The 25,764-nt window shown below is 37.9% G+C and overlaps 1 protein-coding gene across 1 annotated transcript in view; it reads left to right on the top strand.

The window, feature by feature from the left end:
- The window catches only part of steep1 (STING1 ER exit protein 1), a 62,361-nt gene that overhangs the window by 4,496 nt on the left and 32,101 nt on the right, over positions 1-25,764 (top strand). The window contains exon 2 of the mRNA XM_039766365.1: positions 19,380-19,497. Within this exon, the coding sequence (XP_039622299.1) occupies positions 19,380-19,497 (118 nt within the window). The remainder of the gene's footprint in view (positions 1-19,379; positions 19,498-25,764) is intronic.

Raw genomic sequence — 25,764 nt, 5'->3', positions numbered from 1 at the left:
TTTATTTATTAACAATATAGATTATTTAAATTAAGTTGTTTTATTTTGCTGCATTTCATCTTAAAAATGATATCGTCACCATATGTAAATACTCACTTTATACAGTGGCTGATGTTGTACTTATACTTATAAGTAAAGACAGTTTTACAAGGTGAACTTGATGGACTGATTGAGTGTGTTTATAGTTCTTGGGAGGGGGGGAGAGAGAGAAAAGGTAAGGTGGCATGAGAGACCCATTAAGTAAAAGTGGTGAAGGGAAGGCGAGTACACTATTCTTGTGAATGAGTGACTGACATGATGAACATATGCACTGCAAATATTTCAGCATGTCTCATGTTCTTTGATGACCTGTTGCGTCATATTCAGCATAATATTTATCTTTCGTTCACTCATGTAACCGCCCTCTCTTTGAAATTCACCACTGTGCACAGTCACCAATTCTAAACTGTTTTTGTCATACTGTCCTCACTGCACATATGCGTCAGATATCAACCAGGCTTTCTACTAATGAGGAATATAGCAAAAATTTGCAGCAAGTCTGTAAAGCGAGTAAGAAAAATGACAACGTTAGCTGTAAAGCAGTTTTTGGCAGTGTGGGCAGGAATGCCATAAGTTAGTCATATCATCTCATTACTTACTGCAATATGAATAATGTAATAATGCCTACTTTGTTACAGTTAGGGGAGGAGAACACAAGGTGAACTGTTCCACTACTGCTTCATTACAAGTTACAAGTGAAAGGAATCATAATTACAAGCAGCATTATTATTCCAATAAATGGAAAATAACATTTAATATAATGGAGGAACTTTTTCAGCCAATTAATTAAATACAAAGTATATTACACAAAGCAGCGATGACTGCTGTATACAGAGAATATCAAGAAAACGCATATAAAAAGTGATCCTTTGTTTTCAGGCAAAACTAATCTTAGGATTGAAAAGATGAGCAAGCACAGTAACATTAGATTGTTTACTACATTAGTGTCAGCCTGCAAGATCTAGCAAATGCTTTTGTAGTGCTGAATTATTTCATTAAATGTAAAACTCGGGGGAGGAAAAAAAATGTTCACTTGCCAGTAACACTTTTCAATTGACAGGCTTTGCCACCACTGAGAAAATGACCTGAAATATTCAGCAGCTTGTTGATCACATGTGATAGCTTGTATGTTCCAACAATGCTCCTGTCACAGATTTGCAATGTTCCAGCATTTGGGTTTGGACATTAACCTTTCAAAATCGGAGGGCTATACTCCGTTACAGATTGATCTTGCACTAGGAACTCTGAGAAAGGGCACAAGAGAGAGATCATTAAAATTTGCAGCAAAATTCAATAATTACTTCCTTTATTTTGCTGATGTTAGTTGAAGTCTATTCTGTTTGCACCAAGAAATGAGGTTATCCATCTGACTCCGATTAGTCTCTCATCCCTTTTATCAATACATATCGTTAGTGCAAAAAATGTCTGAGAATTTTTGCAGGTGACATAAGCTGGTGTTGCATTTATAGTTCAAGGTGTACAGAGTGAACAGAAAATGAGATGACTTTCATTTTGTGCTGCAATTTTGCTCATGTCACAGCAAGAAACAATCCTTCAGCCTCACAAACTGTGGTCTGCCAGACAGATAGTCCATTATCCAGGAGACCACAGACTCATCCCACCTGCGTATTTCTAAATGTACCCCTTAACAGGGATGGCTGGATGTTATTGAAGGCACTGGAAAATTTAAAAAAACAAAACAAAAAAAACATAATCCTCACAGTGCTGCCTGCTTTGTTGAAGTGGGAGTAATCCTTGTTGAGTAGAAAGATAATTGCATCTTCTACTGTAATCTTTTGATTTATACTTTTTCAGTAAAATTAAATCATAAAATTAAGCTGATGCAAAATCATTTACCTTTGTTCATTTGTTTTTAGTTACACAAAGCATTGCATTTTGTCAAATTATACCACTGTGTATACAACCAAGGCTTTAATTTGACAAGGTTTTTATAGTCCTCTAAAGATGGCTTCCATGGATCAAAATGTAATGCAGTGTGACATAACTCATTTCCTGCAGAACACGAGGCACTGCTTGAAAGCGTCATTCACAACTAGCATAGGAGAGCAACAGTCTGGGGGGGTAAAAAAAAAATTATTCAATTGATTGAAAACTAGATGTGCCATTTTTTGTTGCTGTCAGAATATTTCTGGAGACTTGTATTTTTTTTTTTTACTAGACTCCAGAAAGATGCTTCAAAAGATGCATTATTGTATCACCCACTAAGAAGAAAAAGCTTTTTTTTTGTAATATCAGTCTCTCTTTCATGGCAGTGCATGAGCGGAAGCCCTTTAAAATAGATGATATTGCAAAATTGTCTGTTTTATTGAGTATGCTTTGCTCCTGTGCTGCTTCACAAATAACTCAGTTGTGTGGCCATTGTTGTTGTCACTTGTTGGTAATCATACAAACCCTTGGTTCATGATATCTAGCTATGAGCATTAAAGGTACTCTACCTCTTTGAAACCAATACTTAATAATTGCTACTGCAGCTAGCCAGGCCATTGTGAGTAAGCTTAGACACTCTTCATTGATTTCTTGAGCAGCTTAGAACTTGGCATTGCACACCACATCAGTGTGAAAGCCACTTGTGGAAGCTGACAAGTATAAAATGAAGTAAGTCTTGCAAATGGCCAGGCCATGTCTCTGGACAGAAAATGGCAGTTTTAAAACCTGCAGTTTAAAAAGAGTATTCTATTAGCATTCAAATGCTACTAGATTGATATTGTAATTCAAAATAAAACTGAAAATGAGTATCTCTTGCACTTTTTAAAGGAAATTGGTGTGCTGTGTGATTGGTCATTCACTTATAAAACAATATACAAACAAACATTATTCTTGTGAACAATAATAAAATGCTTTCTGGAATATAACAAATATATCTTGCTTATGCAACAACTCTTCTGTAGTTTACTTGACAAATTCACATGTGCAATGCATGTCCTGTAGCATTGACCTTCAGATTGTGGAACAGTTGGTAATCTGACTAGGCCAGGTCTGGAGAATAGGGTGGATGTAGCATCATTTTTACTGCAGAGTTTTGCAGAGTACCCTTTGTGAAGCAAGGGCATTATTGTGAAGCCAAAAGAAAATGGTTCATGGCATGCTTTCCACTTTTCTTGACTGCTGCAAACACCTGTAATATTGACCAGTTATGTGGGTCTTTTGAAGCATTTAGTCAGTATGGGCTATAGCTTCAACATCATAAAAGATCGGGCACATGAACTCACTTACACCATCTCGGACCATAAATTTCTCTGATGTTGGAGAATTACCCTGCTTCCACTGTTTCCGTTTTTTGAACTCTGGGTTAGACTTTTATATTCTAGTTTCAACCCCAGTTATGAAACACTTCTTAAATATCTCCCAGACTCAATTCATCAGCTCTAGATTCTTCTTGGAGCATTGATTGTGGTGATGATTCTTTCCATGAATTGACATTATAGCCTCCCTGTGTGCTCATGTCTTACTCATTTTTAACTGATAATGAAAAATAGATTCAGATAACCTCTGAAAAATACCTACTTTCTCTGTGATCTCATATATTATCACTCTTGAATTTTCCATTACATTATTTTCATCGGTCATCAATCTCAAAGACCTGCCAGACCATTATCATGTAGAGATTTCCTGCTGCAGCAGAATCTTAGCCCATTTCTTTACAATGGGACAGATCACTGCACAAGTTTTAGTAGAGGTGAAAAATATTTTGATGGTGTATTGTTCATTCAATGATAATATAACCCTTGGTTTAGTAGTTGTTGGTCTCCATTTTGACTTGGTTCTGAATTCAGAATCTGGAAATGACTTACTCGCACATTTTAGTGTATGGAGTCTAATCTTGGGGCTCTTGCAAAGTATGAATAACCATTCCTGGCTCAGGTTCAAAAATGTATGATTGCCCTTCTGTATTAAAAGTGATATTCATATATATTTTACAATTTTGGTAGTTTAGCATTATAGGATGTTTTAAGCCATACTAGGCAAATAGATGTTTCGTAATGTAGAATTTAGGCATACCTGACTCTTCTCAAATCATGTTAATTCCAGTTGTATTGATGGCATTTTTTTTAAAAATATCCAAAAAAAAGTATTAGTGCGGACAATTTTTAGAATACACTTTTAGTGCAGTATTGTACGTTTCAGCATGCATAAATTTTTTTATTTTAATTTGACAAGGCTTGTCATTTGTAAGAGATGATCATGCTTACATTTTTGCCATTCACAGTAAATCTAACAGTGAATGTCAGTTGACAGACCTGTTCTGTGTTGTAATTGCGGCCGTGCTTCTGTTTTTTTTTTTTTTGCTTTGTTTTGGGTTTTTTTTATTATTATTGCTTTCTGCATTTCAATTTCTTATTCTGGTTTTATTTGTTTTAAGCTTATTAATTTATACATTTTGCTTTTGCTGGAAGAAACATTTGTCCCACCTTTGGCTCTTTCTATAAACATTTTCATGTAAATTCACATCCAATAAGATTTTAATTCGGTTTCTTCTCCTTTTCTTTTTTGTTTCTGCTTCTGTATTGATTTCACTTGCAAGAGTTTTTCAGGGGTTAAATGGGACATGGAGCAATCAATATTTCCCTGGTGGTAGGACAGGGTGAGAAGTGGGACTTGTCCATACAGTGATTATCTGACCTATGCCATTATTTGTTTAGAAATGTGTGTGTTCTATCATTTTTAGATTTACACAAAACAGAACATGCTCACCTTGTACTTTCCTTGATTTAAATAGGAATATAAGTAACAAGTTGGTTAAGTTTGCAGATGATACCAAGATAGGTGGATTAGCAGATAATTTGGAATCCGTTATATATCATTACAGAAGGACTGGGATAGCATACAGGCTTGGGCAGATTTGTGGCAGATGAAATTTAATGTCAGTAAATATAAAGTACTAGTCAACCCGTGGTGTACCATACGCCGCATAATCAGGCTGGTTTTTTTAATGATTTTTAAGCACAGGGAGAAAATTAACATTTGAAAAATCGGTAATGTAATAAATCAGCAAGAAAAGCAACATTGTAACAATGCATGGAATGAACCAACACACAATCGTCCGTGACTGAAAACTGACGGACCGCAATTGTGCCTTCTCTTGCCAGATGGAGGGATGGGGGTGCACGGCGCAGAGTGTGGAACGGGAGGGGAGGAGAAGGACGTCCATTCAGCTCCCTCCGTCATGCTAGTCTGCTGAATTCTCATTTAGTATGTACTGCCCGCTCCTGTGCTCACCTCCAACTCGTCACTTGAGTCGTTGGCTGCCTTTCTATATATAATCCACCAAGACACCCGACCACAGTAGTAGCGAGGTGGGAGGGGGTATTCACAAAGGGTAGGGACGCAACCAGTGGGAGCGTATGAGTCCCACTTAGTGGGAATTCCACGGTTTGCAGCCCGAATCGGGTTCAACGACTTACCCATGCTTCTGTGCGCCGGGTTGACACACGCTCAATCTCATGCATAATTATTTATTGAATGCTAAACACTTCTGGAAAGACACAGTTGTCTAAAACGGGTTGGTGTGAGAATACAACAGTAAGTGAATGAAAAGATGCGCCATATGCATCTTACTTGTCGGCGGCTTAGTGAATCTTCACCCCTTCCGGCGTGCTTTCCATGGGTGTCTTGTGAATTTTATATATATATATATATATATATATATATATATATATATATATATATATATAGTAAAAGGAAGTAAAAATGTTAGGTTTGAGTTCACAATAGGCGGTCGGAAAATCGAGAGTACACCTTATGAGAAGGATTTAGGAGTCACAGTGGACTCTAAGCTATCGACTTCCTGACAGTGTTCATAAGCCCTTAAGAAGGCCAACAGAATGTTAGTTTATATAGCGCCTTGATGTGTGGAGTACATGTCCAAGGAGGTTATGCTCAACCTTTATAATCCACTGGTGAGGCCTCATCTTGAGTACTGTGTGCAGTTTTGGTCTCCAGGCTACATAAAGGGCATAGCAGCGCTAGAAAAGGTCCAGAGAAGAGCAGCTAGGCTGATTCCAGGGCTACAGGGATTGAATTATGAGGAAAGTTTAAAAGAGCTGAGCCTATACAGTTTAAAAAAAAAAAAAAAAAAGAAGATTAAGAGATTAGATTAGATTAGATTCACTTTATTGTCATTACACATGTATAAATACAGGGCAACGAGATTCAGTTTAGCATCTAATCAGAAGTGCAAAGAGCTGACAAAGAGGTGACATGATTGAAGCTTTTAAAATTATAAAGGGAATTAGTATGGTGGATCGAGACTCTTATTTTAAAATGAGTTCATCAAGAACATGGGAACACAGTTGGAAACTTATTAAGGGTAAATTTCGCACAAACATTAGGAAGTTTTTCTTTACACAAAAAACGATCGACACTTGAAATAAGCTACAAAGTAGTGTGGTAGACGGTAAAACATTGGGGACTTTCAAAACTCGACTTGATGGGGGTTTTTTTTTTGAAGAAATAAGTGGATAGGACTGGCGAGCTTTGTTGGGCTGAATGGCCTGTTCTCGTCTAGTATGTTCCAATGTTCTAATATAATAGCCTGTACAATAATGTAGGTTGCATTGAAGTTCATTCTATATTCAGTATATCACAGTGGTTTGTTTATTCAGTAAGATTTGCAGTCATGTATTATAAATATACAATATATAATTCTCTTTATTGTTTTTCTTGATTTTCCTTGTTATACACTAGCTGTGTAAGCCTGTGCTGTATAAAGCCCGGGGTCCTAGAAACTATTGAAATCGTCTGAAAAAAATTGAAATATAGAGATGTTAGGTAATTGAAAGGAACTACTCTGGGCATCTTTCTCCTAGGACAGGGGTCCTCAATCCCAGTCCTGGAGAGCCGCAGTGGCTGCAGGTTTTTCTTCTGACCTGGTTGCTTAATTAGAAAGCAATTCTTGCCAATAAAGCACTAACAAGCTATGAAATTAAATTAACTCTGCTATGTCAGGTGATTCTCATATCCTAGATTTTCTTTCCCTTTCTATCATGCAAATGATTTGAAAGCTAAAATGGACGAATAATTCTCAGTCCTTCACTTTTTTCTCTTCATTTTTCTTCCAAGTATTTAATTAAACCCAATAGTGCAGATAAATACACACAGGTGTAAATGTAAATAAGCTAAATGGAGAAATGCTGCTCTCTCTTGTCATTTGCATGTTTTTGATAATAAGGAGCAATTAAAATAGCTGTTTAAGACAAAATCACTAAAGTGAAGCAGAAGTGTTACTTTAGCAATAAGTGCTTTTTATTAAGCAACTGGGTTGGAGCAAAAACCTGCAGCCACTGCGGCTCTCCAGGACCGTGATTGAGGACCCCTGTCCTAGCAGGATTCATTTTGCCGACATGCTCGCATTGCATCTGTATTAGCAGTGGGAGGAAAAGTAAAAGGGATGCCGTTTTGCTGATGTTAGCAGCTAAGCGACTTTTTATTTCTTCTGAGGTTTCGTTTTGCTGGTGTGCTGGCCTTGCTTGTGTTATTAGCGGCTAAGTGAGTTTTTATTAGCGGCTAAGTGAGTTTTCTGTTTCCATGAACGTGGAGCCCTTACCCCGACTCCACTTCTCACTTCAGGGCCAGACGGACACTTCCATGTGTAGATGTTTATATATAATATTCTTGCTCTTTGTTTTCATTATCGTGCTATATCAGTCTGAGAAAATTCTGACCATTATTTGTTACTAGTATTTACAATCCTGTGATTTCAGTATAATGAAGCATCTAGTTAAAGTCCTAAAAAGTGTTACAACACCCTAGCATCTGAGAACTCAGCAGTTGCTGAACCCTGGAAACTTTCAAGCACCACAAATGCTGACTTGCTCAACCCCTAGGACTTTGAATTGTATCCTTCTGAGTCCTAACCTTCCATCCTGTATACTTTTTCTACATGCTTTACGGCACCTGAAGAAGATAATGACTATGCTGAGAGTTCCTCAGTTAAGAAAGACAGACAGATCAACGAAACATAGACTGTCATTTGACAGCTTAGGTCTTGGAGTCCAAAAGCATCCTACCAAGTCAGCAGGTGCACAGTGACCTGTAGACCTTATTTTTTCTCTCTCTCTCTCTCTCTCTCTCTCTCTCTCTCTCTCTCTCTCTCTCTCTCTGTTATTTTGATGACATTCAGAGACAGGCTGAGTTAGGATGTATGATCTCTAGAGAATCTCATTGATGGATTAAGGCATGTGAAGCCTGCTTTCCTCGTAACCTTAAGCAAAGGTGAGTGGTTATGGCCATTGTCTTAAAGACTTCTGAGCAGCATTTAAATTTTTATTATTAAAATAAGCCTAACATTTCAAGTACAAATAAGAACAGGGCTTCTTAACATTAATGGTTACCAGGTTTACATTAACCACCATTTTGAGGCAATTGGCAACCACTTTATGGCAAACAGTTGCTAAGAATGTTAATTACTTAAGTGTTGCACTGGTTTTTCAGAAGTGGATCTGAAATGATTGTTTCTTCAAAGTACTACAATGTTTAATACACTATTTGTGTTTAATGGATTTTATGATCATTTCTTTTTATTTGGAAAAAAGATACAGTGATCAGTATTTTAGAAACCCAATGAAGGGGCAAATAATGCTGTTGAATATTTTAAAAAAATGGATGTATATTTTTAAAATATGTAACACTACTTCCATCTCCAAACTCACTTGTCCCAAGCAGGATCCTGCAGAGGCTGAAGCCTACCCCAGCAAGCATTGTGCGCAAGGCAGGAACAATTCCTAGACAGGGCACCGCAAATTCGCCTGACCTGTGTTTTGGACTGTGGGAGAAAACCACGTGCAAACTCCACACACTAAACACCCAGGATGTGACACTCCCTGATTTTGTGAAGCATCAGCATTGCCCTGCAGTGCTGCCTATCCATTGCACTTTGTTAAAAATAGTTAAATTACTGACAATTACTTACAGGTCACAATAAATTATTATGATGTTGCTTATGTTGTTTATCTGGGTATTTATGCCAAAAATAAGAAAACATTTTCATTTTGTTGGCTTAGAGATTGTTTACTAATGCCAATTCTGGAAGTTTAGGCTTGCTTAAGTGTTTCATTTTCATTTGCTGGTGGAAATTACTGTATGAAGACAAGATTATAAAATAGACAAGCAGAATGGAATCATTCAGTGTATTTTAAGTAAATGAAGGGTGTATTACGTTAAAGTGTTTTGAAATAACCATCTTGCATTTTAAACTTCACCTGCTAATTCAGAAGTGTTGGCTGTAAAAACATTTATGAACAATTTTCTCAATAAACTTAATTGTGCCACCTGAACCCTCATAGTCCAGGTTTAAACAAACCAATTGAGGCAAAGAATGGGAGTGCACAGAGCTGAAATACTGACATGTTAAGTAATGACATGAGATTGAAATGCAGTAAAGTGGCAGGTAAAGAAAACTGACTTCTAATTTAAATAGCATCTTAATTTTTCCAAATATAATTTGTTACAACACCCTAGCATTTGAGAACCCTGCAATTGCTGAACCCTGGAAACTTTCAAGCATGTTAAAAATGGCAATCCACTTTTAAATGTTTTTGTTGATCCCTGAACAAGACTGAGAATATAAGCCATGAGATACATCATGTTCAATGATATTGCCTATACATTTTAATGGCCAGCCAACCTTCTTTGATTGAGTGAAACCTAACATGCTCACACAGTTTTCCCCTGTGACAGAGCAGGGCGATATTATTCATGATGACGTTTGCTCATGGCCATTTTAGATCTTGTTTTGATGATGCCTACTTTGAATTGCTTGTGCAGTAGCCTTCAACTGGCAAGCATCTGCCATAAATGTCATTTGATGTAGTAATTAGCTTCACAGACCACAGTCCTTTTGGAAACAGCTTGGTACAAAACAGTAGCCTATTTAAACTTGCACATGTCCACTGGCAGCTAGCAACAAATGCCTACAATAGTCAAAACCAGGGATATTATTAATACTGTTCATTTCTTCTGTGCCCATAGATTTATGTTATTATACACATGGTAAGCATCTTAATAAATCAGATTATGTAAATGCAGAATCTAGACATCTTTGTTGGATCCAAGGTACTTGGGTTATACCCCACATTTGTTTGTTGGATGGAGTTGGCACATGAATGTGAATTTTCCTTTGCAGCTTCTTCCTGCAACTCCAAAATACATCCAATATAAGTCAATCAGAAAAGGACCTTGTGTGTACTTTGGCACATGCGCTCTCTCTCTCTCTCTCTCTCCCCCCTTATATCTGGCCATTCCAGCACCTCCATGTATGATTTTACCTTTTTTCTGTATTTCACTGATCACTTCTACCACTTTCTTTTATGTGGAATCGCTCACTTTTTACTACTTGACATGGATTTTTACGCCTATTCAAGTAGCCAACTTTAAGCACTGAGAAGAAATGCCCATGCCGGTGTGGTTCCCTATTTACCTGATGAGGTAAGAAGACGATATTGGGGCAGCTGAGCCGGCGCTAAGATAAAAGATAAGATCAAAGCCAAGCAGCTTGCAAGAAAATGGTGCTATAAACCATCGGTGCCTTCTGTGATCCTGGGAAATGTGAACTCACTACCAAGTAAAATCGACAAACTGGCTGTGCTGGTGAAAAATGTCAGAACCTACAGAGAATGCAGCTTGCTGTGTTTTAGTGAAACGTGGCTAACAGCTACCATCCCAGATGCTAACGTGGAGCTACATGGGTTTAGCACAGTTAGAGTGGCCAGAGACGCAAGTACCGGTGAAAGAAGAAAGGAGGGGAAGTCTCTCTCCATGTCAATACAAAGTGGTGCAACTCAGGACATGTAAACGTTAAAATCTCCACTTGCTGCAGGGACATCAAACTGTTGGCCGTAAGTTTGCGCCCCTATTACTTGCCCAGAGAGTTTGGACACGTGATTGTTGTTATTGTTTACATCCCCCCTTGAGCAAATGCGGAGATAGCGTGTAACATCATCCATTCCGCAGTTGCCAAGTTTCAAACGCAGCACCCTGAAGCGCCTGTGCTAATCTCTGGAGACTTTAACCATGTAACGCTGGACAAAATATTACCTGCCTTCTCCCAGTATGTGGATTGTAACACCTGGGGAAATAGGACTATTGATCTACTGTATGCAAACGTTAAAGACGCATACAGCACCTCCTCGCTGCTTGCGCTTTCGAAAGCAGATCATAACCTGTTTCTGCTTCAGCCTCACACACAAACCAAGAGTGAGGCGCTACCTACAAACCACATGCTCATTCAGGAAGTGGTGCCCTGAGGCAGAGCAGGCTCTGAGAGACTGCTTTGGAACTACAGACTGGGATATACTGCAGGGGTCACATAACGAGAACATTGAAGAGGCTGTTGACTGCACAACTGATTACATCAACTTCTGTATGGATATTGTAGTTCCAGTAAGTACAGTATACTGCTATGCTAACAACAAGCCATGGATTACAAGTGACATCAAGGGCCTTTTGAACCTGAAGAAAAGGGCTTTTAAAGGCGGTGATCAGCATGAGCTCAAGCGTGCAGAAGGAACTCCGAGTCCAGCTCAGGGCGTGAAGAGCAGTACAGGAGAAAGTTGGAGCAGAAGTTGCAGAATAACAGCATGAAGGAAGTGTGGAATGGGATGAAGATCATCACTGGCTGCAGCTCGAGCGGGTGCCACCATCGAGAGAGAAGTGGAGAGAGCAAACCAGATGAACAACTTCTTTAACAGGTTTGACCACCCTAACCCACTCTCACCTCGAGTACTGCATCCTCCAACCATCCTTCTGCTGATACCAGCATAGGAGAGACATCCCCACCCACAATTACAGCAAAGGCAGGTGAGCAGAGAGCTGAGGAGACTTCGTGCCAGCAAAGCAGCGGGTCCAGATGGTGTATCACCACGACTGCTGAAGGCCTGTGCGTTGGAACTGGGGAGTCCTCTACAGCGCATCTTCAACCTGAGCCTGGAACAGGGAGAGTCCCAGGCTTTGGAAAACATCTTGTATCACCCCAGTCCCAAAGGTATCACGTCCTAGTGAGCTGAATGACTTCCGGCCTGTTGCTCTGACGTCAAATGTGATGAAGACCATGGAGCGGGTGCTGCTTCACCATCTGAGGCCACAGGTCCGCCATGCCTTTGACCCTCTGCAGTTCACATACCAGGAGAAGGTGGGAGCGGAGGATGCCATCATCTATATGCTACAGCGATCCCTCTCCCTCCTGGACAGAGGCAGTGGTGCTGTAGGAATTGTTTTTGGACTTCTCTAGCGCATTCAACACCATCCAACCTCTGCTCCTTAGGGACATGCTGACTGAGATGGGAGTAGATTCACACCTGGTGGCATGGATGTGGACTATCTTACAGACAGACCTCAGTATGTGCGTCTTGGGAACTGCAGGTCTGACATTGTGCTCAGCAACACAGGAGCACCGCAGGGGACTGTACTTTCTCCAGTCCTGTTCAGTCTATATACATCAGACTTCCAATACGATTCGGAGTCCTGCCATGTGCAAAAGTTCGCTGATGACACTGCTATTGTGGGCTGCATCAGGAGTGGGCAGGAGGAGGAGTACAGGAAGCTAATCAAAGACTTTGTTAAATGGTGCGACTCAAACCACTTACACCTGAACACCAGCAAGACCAAGGAACTGGTGGTGGATTTTAGGAGGCCCAGGCCCCTCATGGACCCTGTGATCATCAGAGGTGACTGTGTGCAGAGGGTACAGACCTATAAATACCTGGGAGTGCAGCTGGATGACAAATTGGACTGGACTGCCAATACTGATGCTCTGTGTAAGAAAGGTCAGATCTGACTATACTTCCTTAGAAGGTTGGCGTCCTTCAACATCGGCAATAAGATGCTGCAGATGTTCTACCAGACGGTTGTGGTGAGTGCCCTCTTCTATGCGGTGGTGTGTTAAGGAGGCAGCATAAAGAAGGATGTCTCACGCCTGGGCAAACTTGTTAGGAAGGCAGGCTCTATTGCAGGAATAAAGCTGGACAGTTTAACATCTGCAGCAGAGCGACGGGCACTAAGCAAACTCCTGTCAATCTTGGAGAATTCACTGCATCCACTGAACAGTGTCCTCTCCAGGCAGAGGAGCAGCTTCAGCGACAGACTACTGTCACTGTCCTGCTCCACTGACAGACTGAGGAGATTGTTCCTCCCCCACACTATGCGTCTCTTCAATTCCACCCAGGGGAGTAAATGCTAATATTATTCAAAGTTATTGTCTGCTTTTACATGCATTTTTATTGCTCATTTTAATATTGTTCTTTTATTTCAGAACCTCTGTAAAAACATTATTTGGAATCTTTCATGTCCCAATATGCTGAATCTTTTAAATGAGGTCTGTGAGACAAAATGATCCACATCATCAGCAGTTAATAATTTTTTATATTTTTATTTTTTAAATAAATAAAATAGAGAGAGAGAGATATATGAGTAGGCCTTACACAGGACTGGAATCTGAAACAGCCGTATGAGACCCTGAACTGAATTAATGTTTTGAAAAAATAAAATACAATGGGCCTTTGGTTTAGTTTTAACAGCATTGGTCCTTTTTTATTATAAATAGTAATTGAGTTAGGATTTTTTTCACAGCCCTCCCCTTCAACAGAAAAACCCATCTCTACCTTGTATTGTTACTAATGTCATTTTGCCTCTGAGGGTGAAAATGTCTGATTTTTTCTAAAACAAGCCCTTTACTTACAACTCTTAACTGTAATTCAAAATTGTTGGCTCACTGTTTGGTGATGTTGGCTCACAGTACAGATTTAAAGATTGAGTTTAAATGTGAGGGTATGATTTAAGAGCATTTCTCAATGGCAGGCAGTCCTTTCCTAATCACCCTATACATATTCATTTTTAATTTGTATCATAAGATGTGATGACAACTTGGTAGGTATTGTGCAGACATGTTATGCTAATAAGCTCTATGGTTTGAAGCCTCAGACATTTGTAATATCAAAAAAACAGTAATTTGCTGTTGGTTTCTCTAGTAATTTAAAAAAATGCTTGTTAATCAAATAGATGCTCTTTTTGTCATATGCCTCTAGGAGTGAACTTGTGAGTATAATACACCCACTTGTATGTAGTTTAAGGTATATCATGAAATATTCATGCATACATTTTTCATTAAGTGTTTAATTGTATTTATAGTATGCTCGTTTTTTTTTGCAGCTTACAATTTCCTTGAGGCAAATTATTGATGCCCTTTACAGAGGTGGTTTGTTGAAATATTAGAATTTTTTGTTTCTATGAAGGAGTCATTAAAACTCTAATCTGAAAACGGAACACATTTACATTTCATTTTTAAATATTTACAGTAGAGGGAGCACATTTTCTGTATATATCCGAGCCTCCTCTTCAATGCAGTTTGTCATGCAATGTGAATATTGATGGAATTGAATTCAATTGAGCTGGAGTTGTTTAAGTCAAGCCAATGGGTTTTGTGTTAGATTGTTATTATGAATTGTGACAGCAGACTTCATACTTGGCCTCTTCCTTCCACTGGCTGGCCTTGATCGCATTCTGTATGTGCTATGAATCACTTATTGCATCCTAATATCTGAGTCAACCTGGCATTTGTAACTTCTATTTATGATCTTATACCTGTGCACTTAGAACAATTGTTTTAACAGTGTTTTCAAAACCTCCGTTCTCTTTCCTAATTGGAAAGAAAGAATAACTGTTCTTCAGGCTGTTTATTATTTGGTGTGCAAGCTGTGGGCAAAATATTAATATACTGTTGGAACAGTGACTACAAAAATATAACTGTGCTATCACTAAGCACACGCTTCATCAGCATTTCTTAAAAATTACCACTGATCTTTAGGTCTTTGTTGTCACCAAATCAAAACTTTGTTGGATCAAATGTGAGCATAGGTTTCTTTTATGAAAAGAAACATCTATTTTTTCATGTTTGCATACATTGTTCACTTACAAATGTGATTCTTCTGACACTGCTGTATTGCATACATCAAGCAGTTAGGCAAACAAATTACATTACTTACAAAACTTATATTATTGCATTAAAATTTTGTAATTTGCTACAGGTTGTTTGAATTCATAACAATTGAAAGGGTTGTTGTTGGGGTTAGGGTTTTTTTTACACTCTGATTTCAGTAATAGTACTTTCTTCTGGAGGCATTTGGCACACAAAAAGACGTATTAATTAAAACTTAAATAATTGAAGCAAGTGTCACAAGTCTGTCTTAACCACTAAATACATATGAGACCTTCTACTATCTTCTTATGTAATATGCTATCATGGCTATCTGTTTGTCTGTCCAGGATTCTAAATCACCTGTAGCTCGCAAACCGTTTGATGTATTGACCTGAATTTTGGTACACGTATACATCATGACATCTACAGTCCACTTTTGGGGTGATGATTGACCTCCACGGTTATTCCTCATTTTTATTTTATTGTACAATCAACTCTCGGCAGCAGCCAGCAGGGCGGCTGTGTGGCACATGCGTACATGCGCCATTCTCATTCCCTTCCACCTTCACTGTCATTTTCCTTACCTCTACATATCTTCAATCATTGTTGAGGCAGATTGAAGGCTTAAGTGCCAGCTTAAGTGAAAAATTTAAGGAAAACTTACTAATTGCTACATAAACACTGATTTAATCAGCTTTAATGTGAAAAGATGCAGACGAAAGAAGAGAAGAAGCGGGCCACTGGGGTGGAGAAAAGAAGAGCTGCTCAGGAAGCAGCAAGCGCATCAAACTCTGAGCAAACAAATGCTAAACATACGGAGAAAGAGGATGAAAACTAGGAATGCTCAAGTGTATTTGCATCGTCATTGGTTGTTATTATAATCACTTGCTGAAGGGGTAGCAAAATGCACACTATATACTGTATGTAATGGGAATCACAAGTACCATGAATATTAGTGCACATTATTGCTAGTCAGCATTCAGTGTAAATCATATTTTATTGAGAGACTAATTTGTTTTAAACACATTTCCAAATATACTGATACTTTTTATTGTGCATGAACAATACAGTAGTATGGAAATGCAGAGCCAATCAGCAGTTAATTCTCACAAGAATTCATCCCTTGTGTACATACTGAACGTTGAAACAGTAAAATATTTGAATTGTACAGTATATCTTGTTATTAGATGGGTAAATTGGCTACACTTGCTGGGAGATAACCATTTGTTAAAATCTAATTTTTTGCCCATAGTGAACAGGATTTTTAAAAAATATTTTTAATGTACAGTTACTGACACATACTGACATGTAAATTGTGAAGGTCAATTGAAGTCCCCAATGCTGTTAAAAAGAACAGAGAGAGGAGAAAAACATCAATTTAATAGCAAGGCCTTTTGAAAATATTTTATATGCAATGTAAACATCTGCTTCCTATGGTTGAGTTCACGTTTAACTTTTATTCCATACTCTCGCTATGCTCGCCAATCCCTGGGTTTGGTTCTTTGGAAGTACAATTTAAAGTTTTTTTTTTTTTTTTTTGTTTTTTTATGGGAATTGTTACATATGCATTATGTTCAGTGTTTATTTTAAAGCTCCAGTAAAAACATTTGGAATGAACTTTTCTTCAAGATCGCATTGAATTTTGATTCCTTGTTTGGTGTTACAGCGTGATAATGCAATGTATAACTGGCCGTGAGTGAATATAATTTCTTTCTCTTACGCATAAACCAACTTTTTCATATGTTTATCTTTGTGATTTCTTAATTACAAAAGCAATTCTCATGGGAAACTAAACATTTTAATACGAATGGCATATCATGATCTCCTTTTTGCCCGAACACTGTTTTGAGTTCATTCAATAAAAATATGACTTTCTGATAAAACATTGTACTTACGAAAGTGGGAATATCCAGAGCCAATGTAGCCGGTGGCGTTGTTCTCAAGAAACTGCTGATTTCTAGCCATTGTGGATTGCACATCATCATAAGAAAGAAATCTGGCCGACCGATAGTTCTGGATATTGCCATTGCATCATGATATACCTGTTGCAATGCTCTTGGACTACCTTGATATGATGATGGTAATATTACTGCTTTACCTGTTTTAAATTTGTCTGAACTATTGATATTTGAATTTTGAACGAGAACGATGAGACCTTGCATATGTTCTGTTCTAAGTTTAGCTTGATTCAATTTAATAAAGAAGAGACGATTAGCTGCGACTTTTACATACTCATTAATAATGTAATGTTGCGATAGACGTTGAGATGATAGAAGTGGGTTAAATACATGGGAAGGTATCGCCAGTTTTGACCCGAAATATTGTGTGGGTGTTATTTGTTTTTCAGAATGCATTTGTTTCATATTGTATGACCATCGTGTTTCGCCATCTGGGAAAACCAAAGGAAAGAATAAAGGGTCGGCATGTGGTGATGTATTTGACATAAATGATAAATCGTGCTTTGTATATATACACGAATATCTGCTCTGTCTTTGATATCTCTGTCTTTCGAAATTATTATGGCTAACAATTTGTCACATGTGCATTTATTATAAATGTGACTGATCTTTCAGATTCATATAGAAATCCAAAAAAATGTTTTTGTCCGTGTTTTGCTGATAAATGTTGTGTAGAGTGCAATACTTTTGGAAGTATGGATTTGTATCCATTATTGGCTGCATAATTTCTATTATGTCGCACTGTTTAACTCTATTGTATGTTGCGTCGCTTCTCTGTGATCATAAAGATACACCTGACCAAATATATATATATATATTTTTTTTTTTCTCTAAATTAAACTAGTCGTAGCTGTAATTGTTGCGGCAACACAGATTCTCACAGCGTATGGTCCATTATTGTGTAAATCAACATTTAGTGCATTGATTTTAACGCGAAAAGATTATTGTAGACGTGTATATTTTGCCTGTAGTGTTTGTGGATATCACTTTCACCAAACTACAAATCTTTGAATTCTTGTGGAAACACGTCTTCATTGGGAAGCAGCACTACTTTTCCCTGATGGCAACACAAATTAGACAATCTACAAGTCTCCGACTTAAACTTTAAAGCCTTACAATATCTATATACTTCCGAAATATCACCTATGTCCATATATTCAATCTCTTTTTGCTGTTCCATTATTTCACCTAGTAATAATTTCCGTTTGTTTGCGTGAATGCAGTCTGTGCTCTCATTTTTTGACACTTTCAAATTTTAGAACTATCATATATTTGAAGTTGTTCTGCGTGTGTATCGTGCCAACATTTTTGAACGTCTTTATGAAATTCTACTGTGCCTTTTACTCTTTTTGTCTTTTATTTCTGACCCCGTTTGGACATGCAAGGTTTTCAATTGCACTTGTTCCTGCTGATTATTAATTTCCTTGCCTAGGTCACCGGCTCACATGCTTCCAATGGATGTCAGTATGACGTGACTTGACCGTGTTGCTAGAAGTGAGAGTGTCTCTGCCTCTCTGAAGTGTATTTCTTCAGAAGATCACGTCTCGTCGCAAGATTTTTTTTTCATAATAGAGAGATGTACGGAGTATAGTGAAAATCTTATTTGCAAATTTCCTTCTGTGGTGTCAGTAATAAAGTTTCAGCAACATACAAAAAAATATAACCTGCAATTAATGCACAATATGCACATTTTACATATTATATAAGTGAACTGCTTTATGCTACAAATTGTTCAGTGAAATCTGCAAAACGGTATGGTGTAGAAGGGACTGCCAGTGCCATTCAGTGTAAAGAACTGTCCAGCCCTATGTGGATACCTTCTTATTCATCAAAATTTACAATGTGTGTTGTCTCCTTTTTTTTTAAATTCCAGTTCACTGAATGTCAGCAAATTTTTATCTCTGATTAAACAAAGAGGCAATTGGCTGCACTTAAGACATGGTCATTTTGTCTACCAAAATTTTTTTTTTTTTAATGTTACCCAGTGTGGTTTGGGGTGATGGCATAGAAAAAAATTTATATAATTTCACAAAGTAATGTTTTCATAGAGAATAGAGAGAAACTTTCTAAAAGCATATGGAGACCAGTTTGAAACATTAAACAAATCTCATGTTACACAAGCCATCTATTTCTATGCTTACAACATGTAAAAAAAAAAAATACATTTTTGTTAAAATATTGTTAAAAGCCAAAGTAGCACACAAAACACATTCAAATAGACCATCCTCTCCCCTGATTCATTGGTCATTTTAAATAAAACAAAAAAATGTATTTCAATTAGGATAACAAAAGATATAAATCATTACTGTAATACTCTATACTTAATTAAACTTCACAGATACTTTAATGTGCCTTAGACTATAAAACCATCCCTTAATTGTTATGCCCTTGCTGTTGTATGAGGAATACGCTTTATTTTTATTAGTAATAACTTTTTTTCTTTTGTGTCTTTGCAGACTGTCAGCTTGAGAAACTTCCTATGAGGCCCAGAGACAGGGCCAGATTGATTGATGCATCCAAACATGCTCATAAATTCTGCAATATTGAAGATGATGAGACAGTTTATCTACGAAGGTATGTGGGTGGTTATCAAAAATTCCTCCCTTAGGTTTCAAGGTTATTGGCTTTTTTGGCTTTTGTAAAAGAAGAGAAATACTTTTATCATATAATCTGCAGAGATCCGACATATTGTAGATAGAAACACTGGCTGTAATTAGAAATAGCAAACTTTTACTCCAATTTACCTAAACTCATTTTGCTGAAGCCATGTACCCCTCCCTCCTTTTAGAATAGTGGTATTTACAAATTGTGTGATTGGTTCAATGTTGTTGTTGGACTTTGCATGTTCCAGGAAAAGAAACGTCTGTATACACAATGTTTTAAAATTGTGGCATACCATTTCATTTCCCATTCCTTGTTCATCCCTGTTTTGTTCTTTCTCTGTTTCAATTCCCCAAGACAAATGGCTAATTTCTTTTCTATATTCAGTGCTGTGCGACTTTTCCAGTAAATACTTGTGTGTTCATCAAATTAACCTCCTATTAACCTATTTGTCAACATTACCTCAGGAATATTATATTTAAAATGGTGAAACTATGTTAAAAAAAAAAAAAATCATGTCTACTTTAGTGCTTACATGGGCTAAATATCACTCCCTGGCAAAGATTTTATATGAAGCTATCTCCTGATCCTGAGAAAAAAAGGACCTTTTTCACATGTGTTTTGGTTTTACCCTCCTGTACTCTCTTTTTGGAAAATTGCTTCCCAGTCTCTAATATGTGTCTTCCTTGTTTTCCTCACATTTTCATCTTGTTAAACATTTCAGCACTATCTCCTAATGTCCTCCAGATGCAGATGATTTTACTGTGTGTGTGTGTGTGTATATAGATAGATAGAGATATATAGATAGATAGAAATTTATATAGATAGAGTGAGTACAGGCCAAAAGTTTGGACACACCTCCTCATTCAATGTGTGTTCTTTATTTTCCTGACCATTTACATTGGTAGATTCTCACTGAAGGCATCAAAACTATGAATGAACACATGTGGAGTTATGTACTTAACAAAAAAAGGTGAAATAACTGAAAACATGTTTTCTATTCTAGTTTCTTCAAAATAGTCACCCTTTGCTCTGATTACTGCTTTGCACACTCTTGGCATTCGATGAGCTTCAACAGGTAGTCACCTGAAATAAAACTATATATATAATATACACTCACCTAAAGGATTATTAGGACCACCACACTAATACGGTGTTTGACCCCCTTTCGCCTTCAGAACTGCCTTAATTCTACGTGGCATTGATTCAACAAGGTGCTGAAAGCATTCTTGAGAAATGTTGGCCCATATTGATAGGATAGCATCTTGTAGTTGATGGAGATTTGTGGGATGCACATCCAGGGCACGAAGCTCTCGTTCCACCACATCCCAAAGATGCTCTATTGGGTTGAGATCTGGTGACTGTGGGGGCCATTTTAGTACAGTGAACTCATTGTCATGTTCAAGAAACCAATTTGAAATGATTCGAGCTTTGTGACATGGTGCATTATCCTGCTGGAAGTAGCCATCAGAGGATGGGTACGTGGTGGTCATGAAGGGATGGACATGGTCAGAAGCAATGCTCAGGTAGCCTGTGTCATTTAAACGATGCCCAATCGGCACTAAGGGGCCTAAAGTGTGCCAAGAAAACATCCCCCACACCATTACACCACCACCACCAGCCTGCACAGTGGTAACAAGGCATGATGGATTCATGTTCTCATTCTGTTTACGCCAAATTCTGACTCTACCATTTGAATGTCTCAACAGAAATCGAGACTCATCAGACCAGGCAACATTTTTCCAGTCTTCAACTGTCCAATTTTGGTGAGCTCTTCCAAATTGTAGCCTTTTTTTCCTCTTTGTAGTGGAGATGAGTGGTACCCGGTGGGGTCTTCTGCTGTTGTAGCCCATCCGCCTCAAGGTTGTGCGTGTTGTGGCTTCACAAATGCTTTGCTGCATACCTCGGTTGTAGCGAGTGGTTATTTCAGTCAAAGTTGCTCTTCTATCAGCTTGAATCAGTCGGCCCATTCTCCTCTGACCTCTAGCATCAACAAGGCATTTTCTCCCACAGGACTGCGGCTTATACTGGATGTTTTTCCCTTTTCACACCATTCTTTGTAAACCCTAGAAATGGTTGTGCATGAAAATCCCAGTAACTGAGCAGATTGTGAAATACTCAGACCGGCCCGTCTGGCACCAACAACTATGCCACGCTCAGAATTGCTTAGATCAACTTTCTTTCCCATTCTGAAATTCAGTTTGGAGTTCAGGAGATTGTCTTGATCAGGACCACAGCCCTAAATGCATTGAAGCAACTGCCATGTGATTGGTTGATTAGATAATTGCATTAATGAGAAATTGAACAGGTGTTCCTAATAATCCTTTAGGTGAGTATGTATGTATATATATATCTATATCTCTATCTCTATCTCTCTATCTCTCTAGACTAGCCTACCAGCATCAGCGGTAACCTCTGTGTGCTTGAGTACAGCCAGTTCAAGCGCAATTGGCTCGGTGATTTACTGAGTTTCATCCATGGCGTTAGTTGCACTTTGTACATATTGTTCCAGTAGTTTTTTAAATAGTTTTTACAAATCATTAGCAGTGTGTAAAATGATCAGTGTTGCAGTAATTGTGATGCTCTTTGCATGGAAAAAAATGTTTTCCATTAAAATTTCACTTTTTCTTTGTGAATTGTGACATTAAAGTGCAGCAAAAAAGTATTTGGCCTCCAGGGATGCATTAACCCCCAAGTATGTGGCAGTTTAAGGGTTAAAGCCCCAAGATGCCGCCAAAATGGCCTGCACCTTCTAAGGCTTCTGGCAATGAAAGCACCTCCATGAATTATAGTACATATAGCGGTAACATCGGTATTTTACATTCTAGCACTGTGGGTGACATATCAATACAGTACTGTACACTATACAGGTTTACCTCTACATTCTTTTTTTAGGTAATGTATTAAGCTATGTATTGTTTTTCACAATTCGCGGGTGCTCTAGGAACGTAACCCCCATGAATTTTGGGGGTGTACTGTGTATATGTGTGTGTATATATATATATATATAAATATAAATATAAATTATATATATATATATATATATCTCATATTTTTATGCTATTAGTATAGCTCTAAGTGCTTTACAAGATGTCAAGGAGAAAGTTACAAAAAAAAAGAAAAATCAGATTAGGCAAGAATATTAACCTCCTTAGCGTTAGACCTGAGTATTACTTAGGCTGCGAAAGGTGTACTAAAAGTGTTAGTCCCGAGTGTCACTCTGGCAACTGTACATGTCTGAGTGCAGGTTTTCACTAATTCTGAAATATCTGCGCTTTACCAACAATGAATTCTTTGATGAGAACACCCATCCAGCACACAAATTGAAGAAAATTTAGGAGATATACCAGGCCATTGTAGCAAAATTTTGTAGAACTTATATTCCAGACTGAGATGTCAGCATTTATGAAAGTCTCGTGGCTTATAAGGGCAGACTGTCAAGGATACAGTACATCGTGTCAAAAAGAAAGATTTGGCATAAAGTTTTAAAACTTTGTGAATCTAAAACAGGATACACTCGGAGTTCAATTCTGTACACAAGGAAAGGAAAGGGACAATGTTTGATCCAAAACGATATTAGTACGCGTTGCTACATCATCGGTACTGACTTTGATAAATGGTCTGCTGGATCAAGGTTACTGTGTAACCATGGATAATTTTTATACTTCGCCAGAGCTATTTGACATCTTGCTGCAAAGAAAGACTGACACATATGGAACAGAGCCTCCCAACCTTCAAGGCATACCTGAAAACTTTAGCAGAGCCAAATTACAGCAAGGTGCACTAGTAGCTTGGCAAAAGGGTAAATTGCCTTCACTGAAATAGAAAGACAAAGATATTTGTCATCTTAGCACTGTACATAATGCAGCTATGGTCACTGTACAGACAGAAGGCAACAAGCAGGTTACAAAGCCTTGTCCTGTTGTCTACTGCAATAGCACGATGGGCGGCATAGATCGTGCAGATCAAGAATTGACTTTCTATCCCATTATGTGGAGGCAACAAAAGAATACTTAGATATTTTGTTATCCGTGGAACTGTGCATTTGGAATGGATTTGAATTAGACAGATTAAAAGCTGGTTAAACTTTACATGATGCTTGTAGAATCAAACCTTGCCGCACATCCACCGTCCACACTACCGTTAAGGAGACACGGTTGACCCAGCACATCGTGGATCAATACAGAGCATCTTATTGATAGACATTTTAATGATTATATACCTCCAACAGGAAAATAAAAAACAGAATCCAAATCGTACTTGTGCAGGGTGCTGTTCAAAAACTGATAAATCCAAAAAGAAACACTGTTATTGTCTCGACTGTGACCTTGGATTGTGTCTTTCACCATGCTTTAAAATTTACCACACAAAGGATTCTTTTTGAGATTATCTACTGTTTTGGCATCATTAATAGTATTATTATTACTGTTTATATTTTGTTCATTTCATATTTTTATTTGTTATTACTATTATTTGTATCATTATTATACTTTTGAGATTTAATAAAAATGGAATTTTACATGCCAAAAAAATGCAGTGCCTTTTGAATGTTGTGTTTTTATAAAAAAAAAAAATAGATTAAAATGCAGTGCTAAGGAGGTTAAGTTATATGATCTTGTAATACAGATATACAAGGAGAGACAGAAAAATGACCGGATTGGTTAAAAAAAAAAAATTATCGATGAATTACAGCATTCCAAACATTGTCACCTTCTATATACTCCCCTTCCCGATCTCTACACTGCTCCATACGCATCTTCCATTGATTGAAACAGTACTGGAAGTCTTGTTGCTTGAGACTCTTCAACAGGCTTGCTGTTTCTGTCTTCACTTCATCTTTTGAACAAAAATGTGTTCCCTTCAGGTCACTTTTGATTTTCAAGTAAAAATTACAGGGAGCTAAATAGGGAGGATGACTGAGGACAGGAATGTGTTTTTTTGTTTGTTTTTTTCCTCCTTTCAGTCAAAAGCTGCTTTATGGAAAAAGCATTGTGCGTGGGAGCGTTGTTTTGAATCACCCGCCCCACTCTCGACCTGGGTGTTGAACGTCTTCCACATTTTCTTGTCCTTCCTTGTACCACTCAAAAACTTGTGTGCGAGACAAACTGTCATCACCGTACACTGTTTTTATCATTTCATAAGTTTCTGTGGCCATTTTTGTTCAATTTTGAGAGAAATTTGATTTTGATTTGCTGTTGAGAGTTTTTTCACCTGACATTATAGTGGCAACTCGTGTAGCAATTATTCTGCAAATACTAACTTGGTTATTCACAGGATATACCTAGTCAGCGGTTTGAGAGGGTGTGTAGGAGGGGATATAGTTATATGATTCACGTTCGACCAGCCTCCTAGATGGTTTTCCAGAAAAGTCCCAAGCCCACTTCGGTTATTTTTATGTCTCACCTCATATAACTAGTAGAAGAGTAGCATCCTTATATACAATTTCATAATGCAAGTGTCTAAAGATATGATTCCGGTGATATGCTCAAACGGCTAGGAGGACAAAAAAAAAGTCTCTAGTTAAGCTGGAGAAAAGAGCAATCTATAGGGGTTCCATGGCCAGTAGATTACCCAGCCCCCACTAGACATGTTCTTAAGTCATTCCTCTTTGTTTTCATACTTCATATGTATGTCTTGTGGACAGTTGGGGCACCCAGTTTTCATTCTAGCATCACAAGTGGCTGCAAGGTTCCTTGATCAGGTGGTGGTTGTACAAAAAAACACCACCACAGAAGAACCAGAAGAGACTGCAGAGAAATCCCTGAAGAATACAGGGATTACACGGAGTACAACTAAGGCCCTGTCCACACAGACACCTGAACTAAGTGTTCTTCTGCCGTCTGTAGCATCAGGTTAATGCGAGTCAAATGCTGTGCGTTTTACTGCTCATTGCAGCAAATCTGACTGTCTACTTGGGCTTTCGTCACTTGTGTTCGGTCAGATGCGCATTCTGAAGGCATCAAAAAGTCTAATACAGCTTTTTCTTTGAATGAATTTCTGCCACAATCCAGTTGAGTACAAAGAAAATGTCTGCATTGCCTTTTCTTGTCGCTCATTTAACGTTCTGGACGACTAATAATGTAACTAAATAACTAAACTAATAATGACAATAATGGAGAATTCAAAACAGTTTGTAGGTTTGTGCTAATAATGTAACTTTAGCTACTATGGATTATTAATGCTGGTGGGTAAGCACGTACGCGAGTACTATTTGTATATTGCTTACCTCAAGGTGACAAG

The sequence above is a fragment of the Polypterus senegalus genome, chromosome 10 (assembly GCF_016835505.1).
Source record: "Polypterus senegalus isolate Bchr_013 chromosome 10, ASM1683550v1, whole genome shotgun sequence".
Classification (NCBI taxonomy): Eukaryota; Metazoa; Chordata; class Cladistia; order Polypteriformes; family Polypteridae; genus Polypterus; species Polypterus senegalus.
The sequence above is the reverse complement of the archived record's forward strand: the minus strand, read 5'-3'. Positions and strand labels throughout refer to the sequence as shown.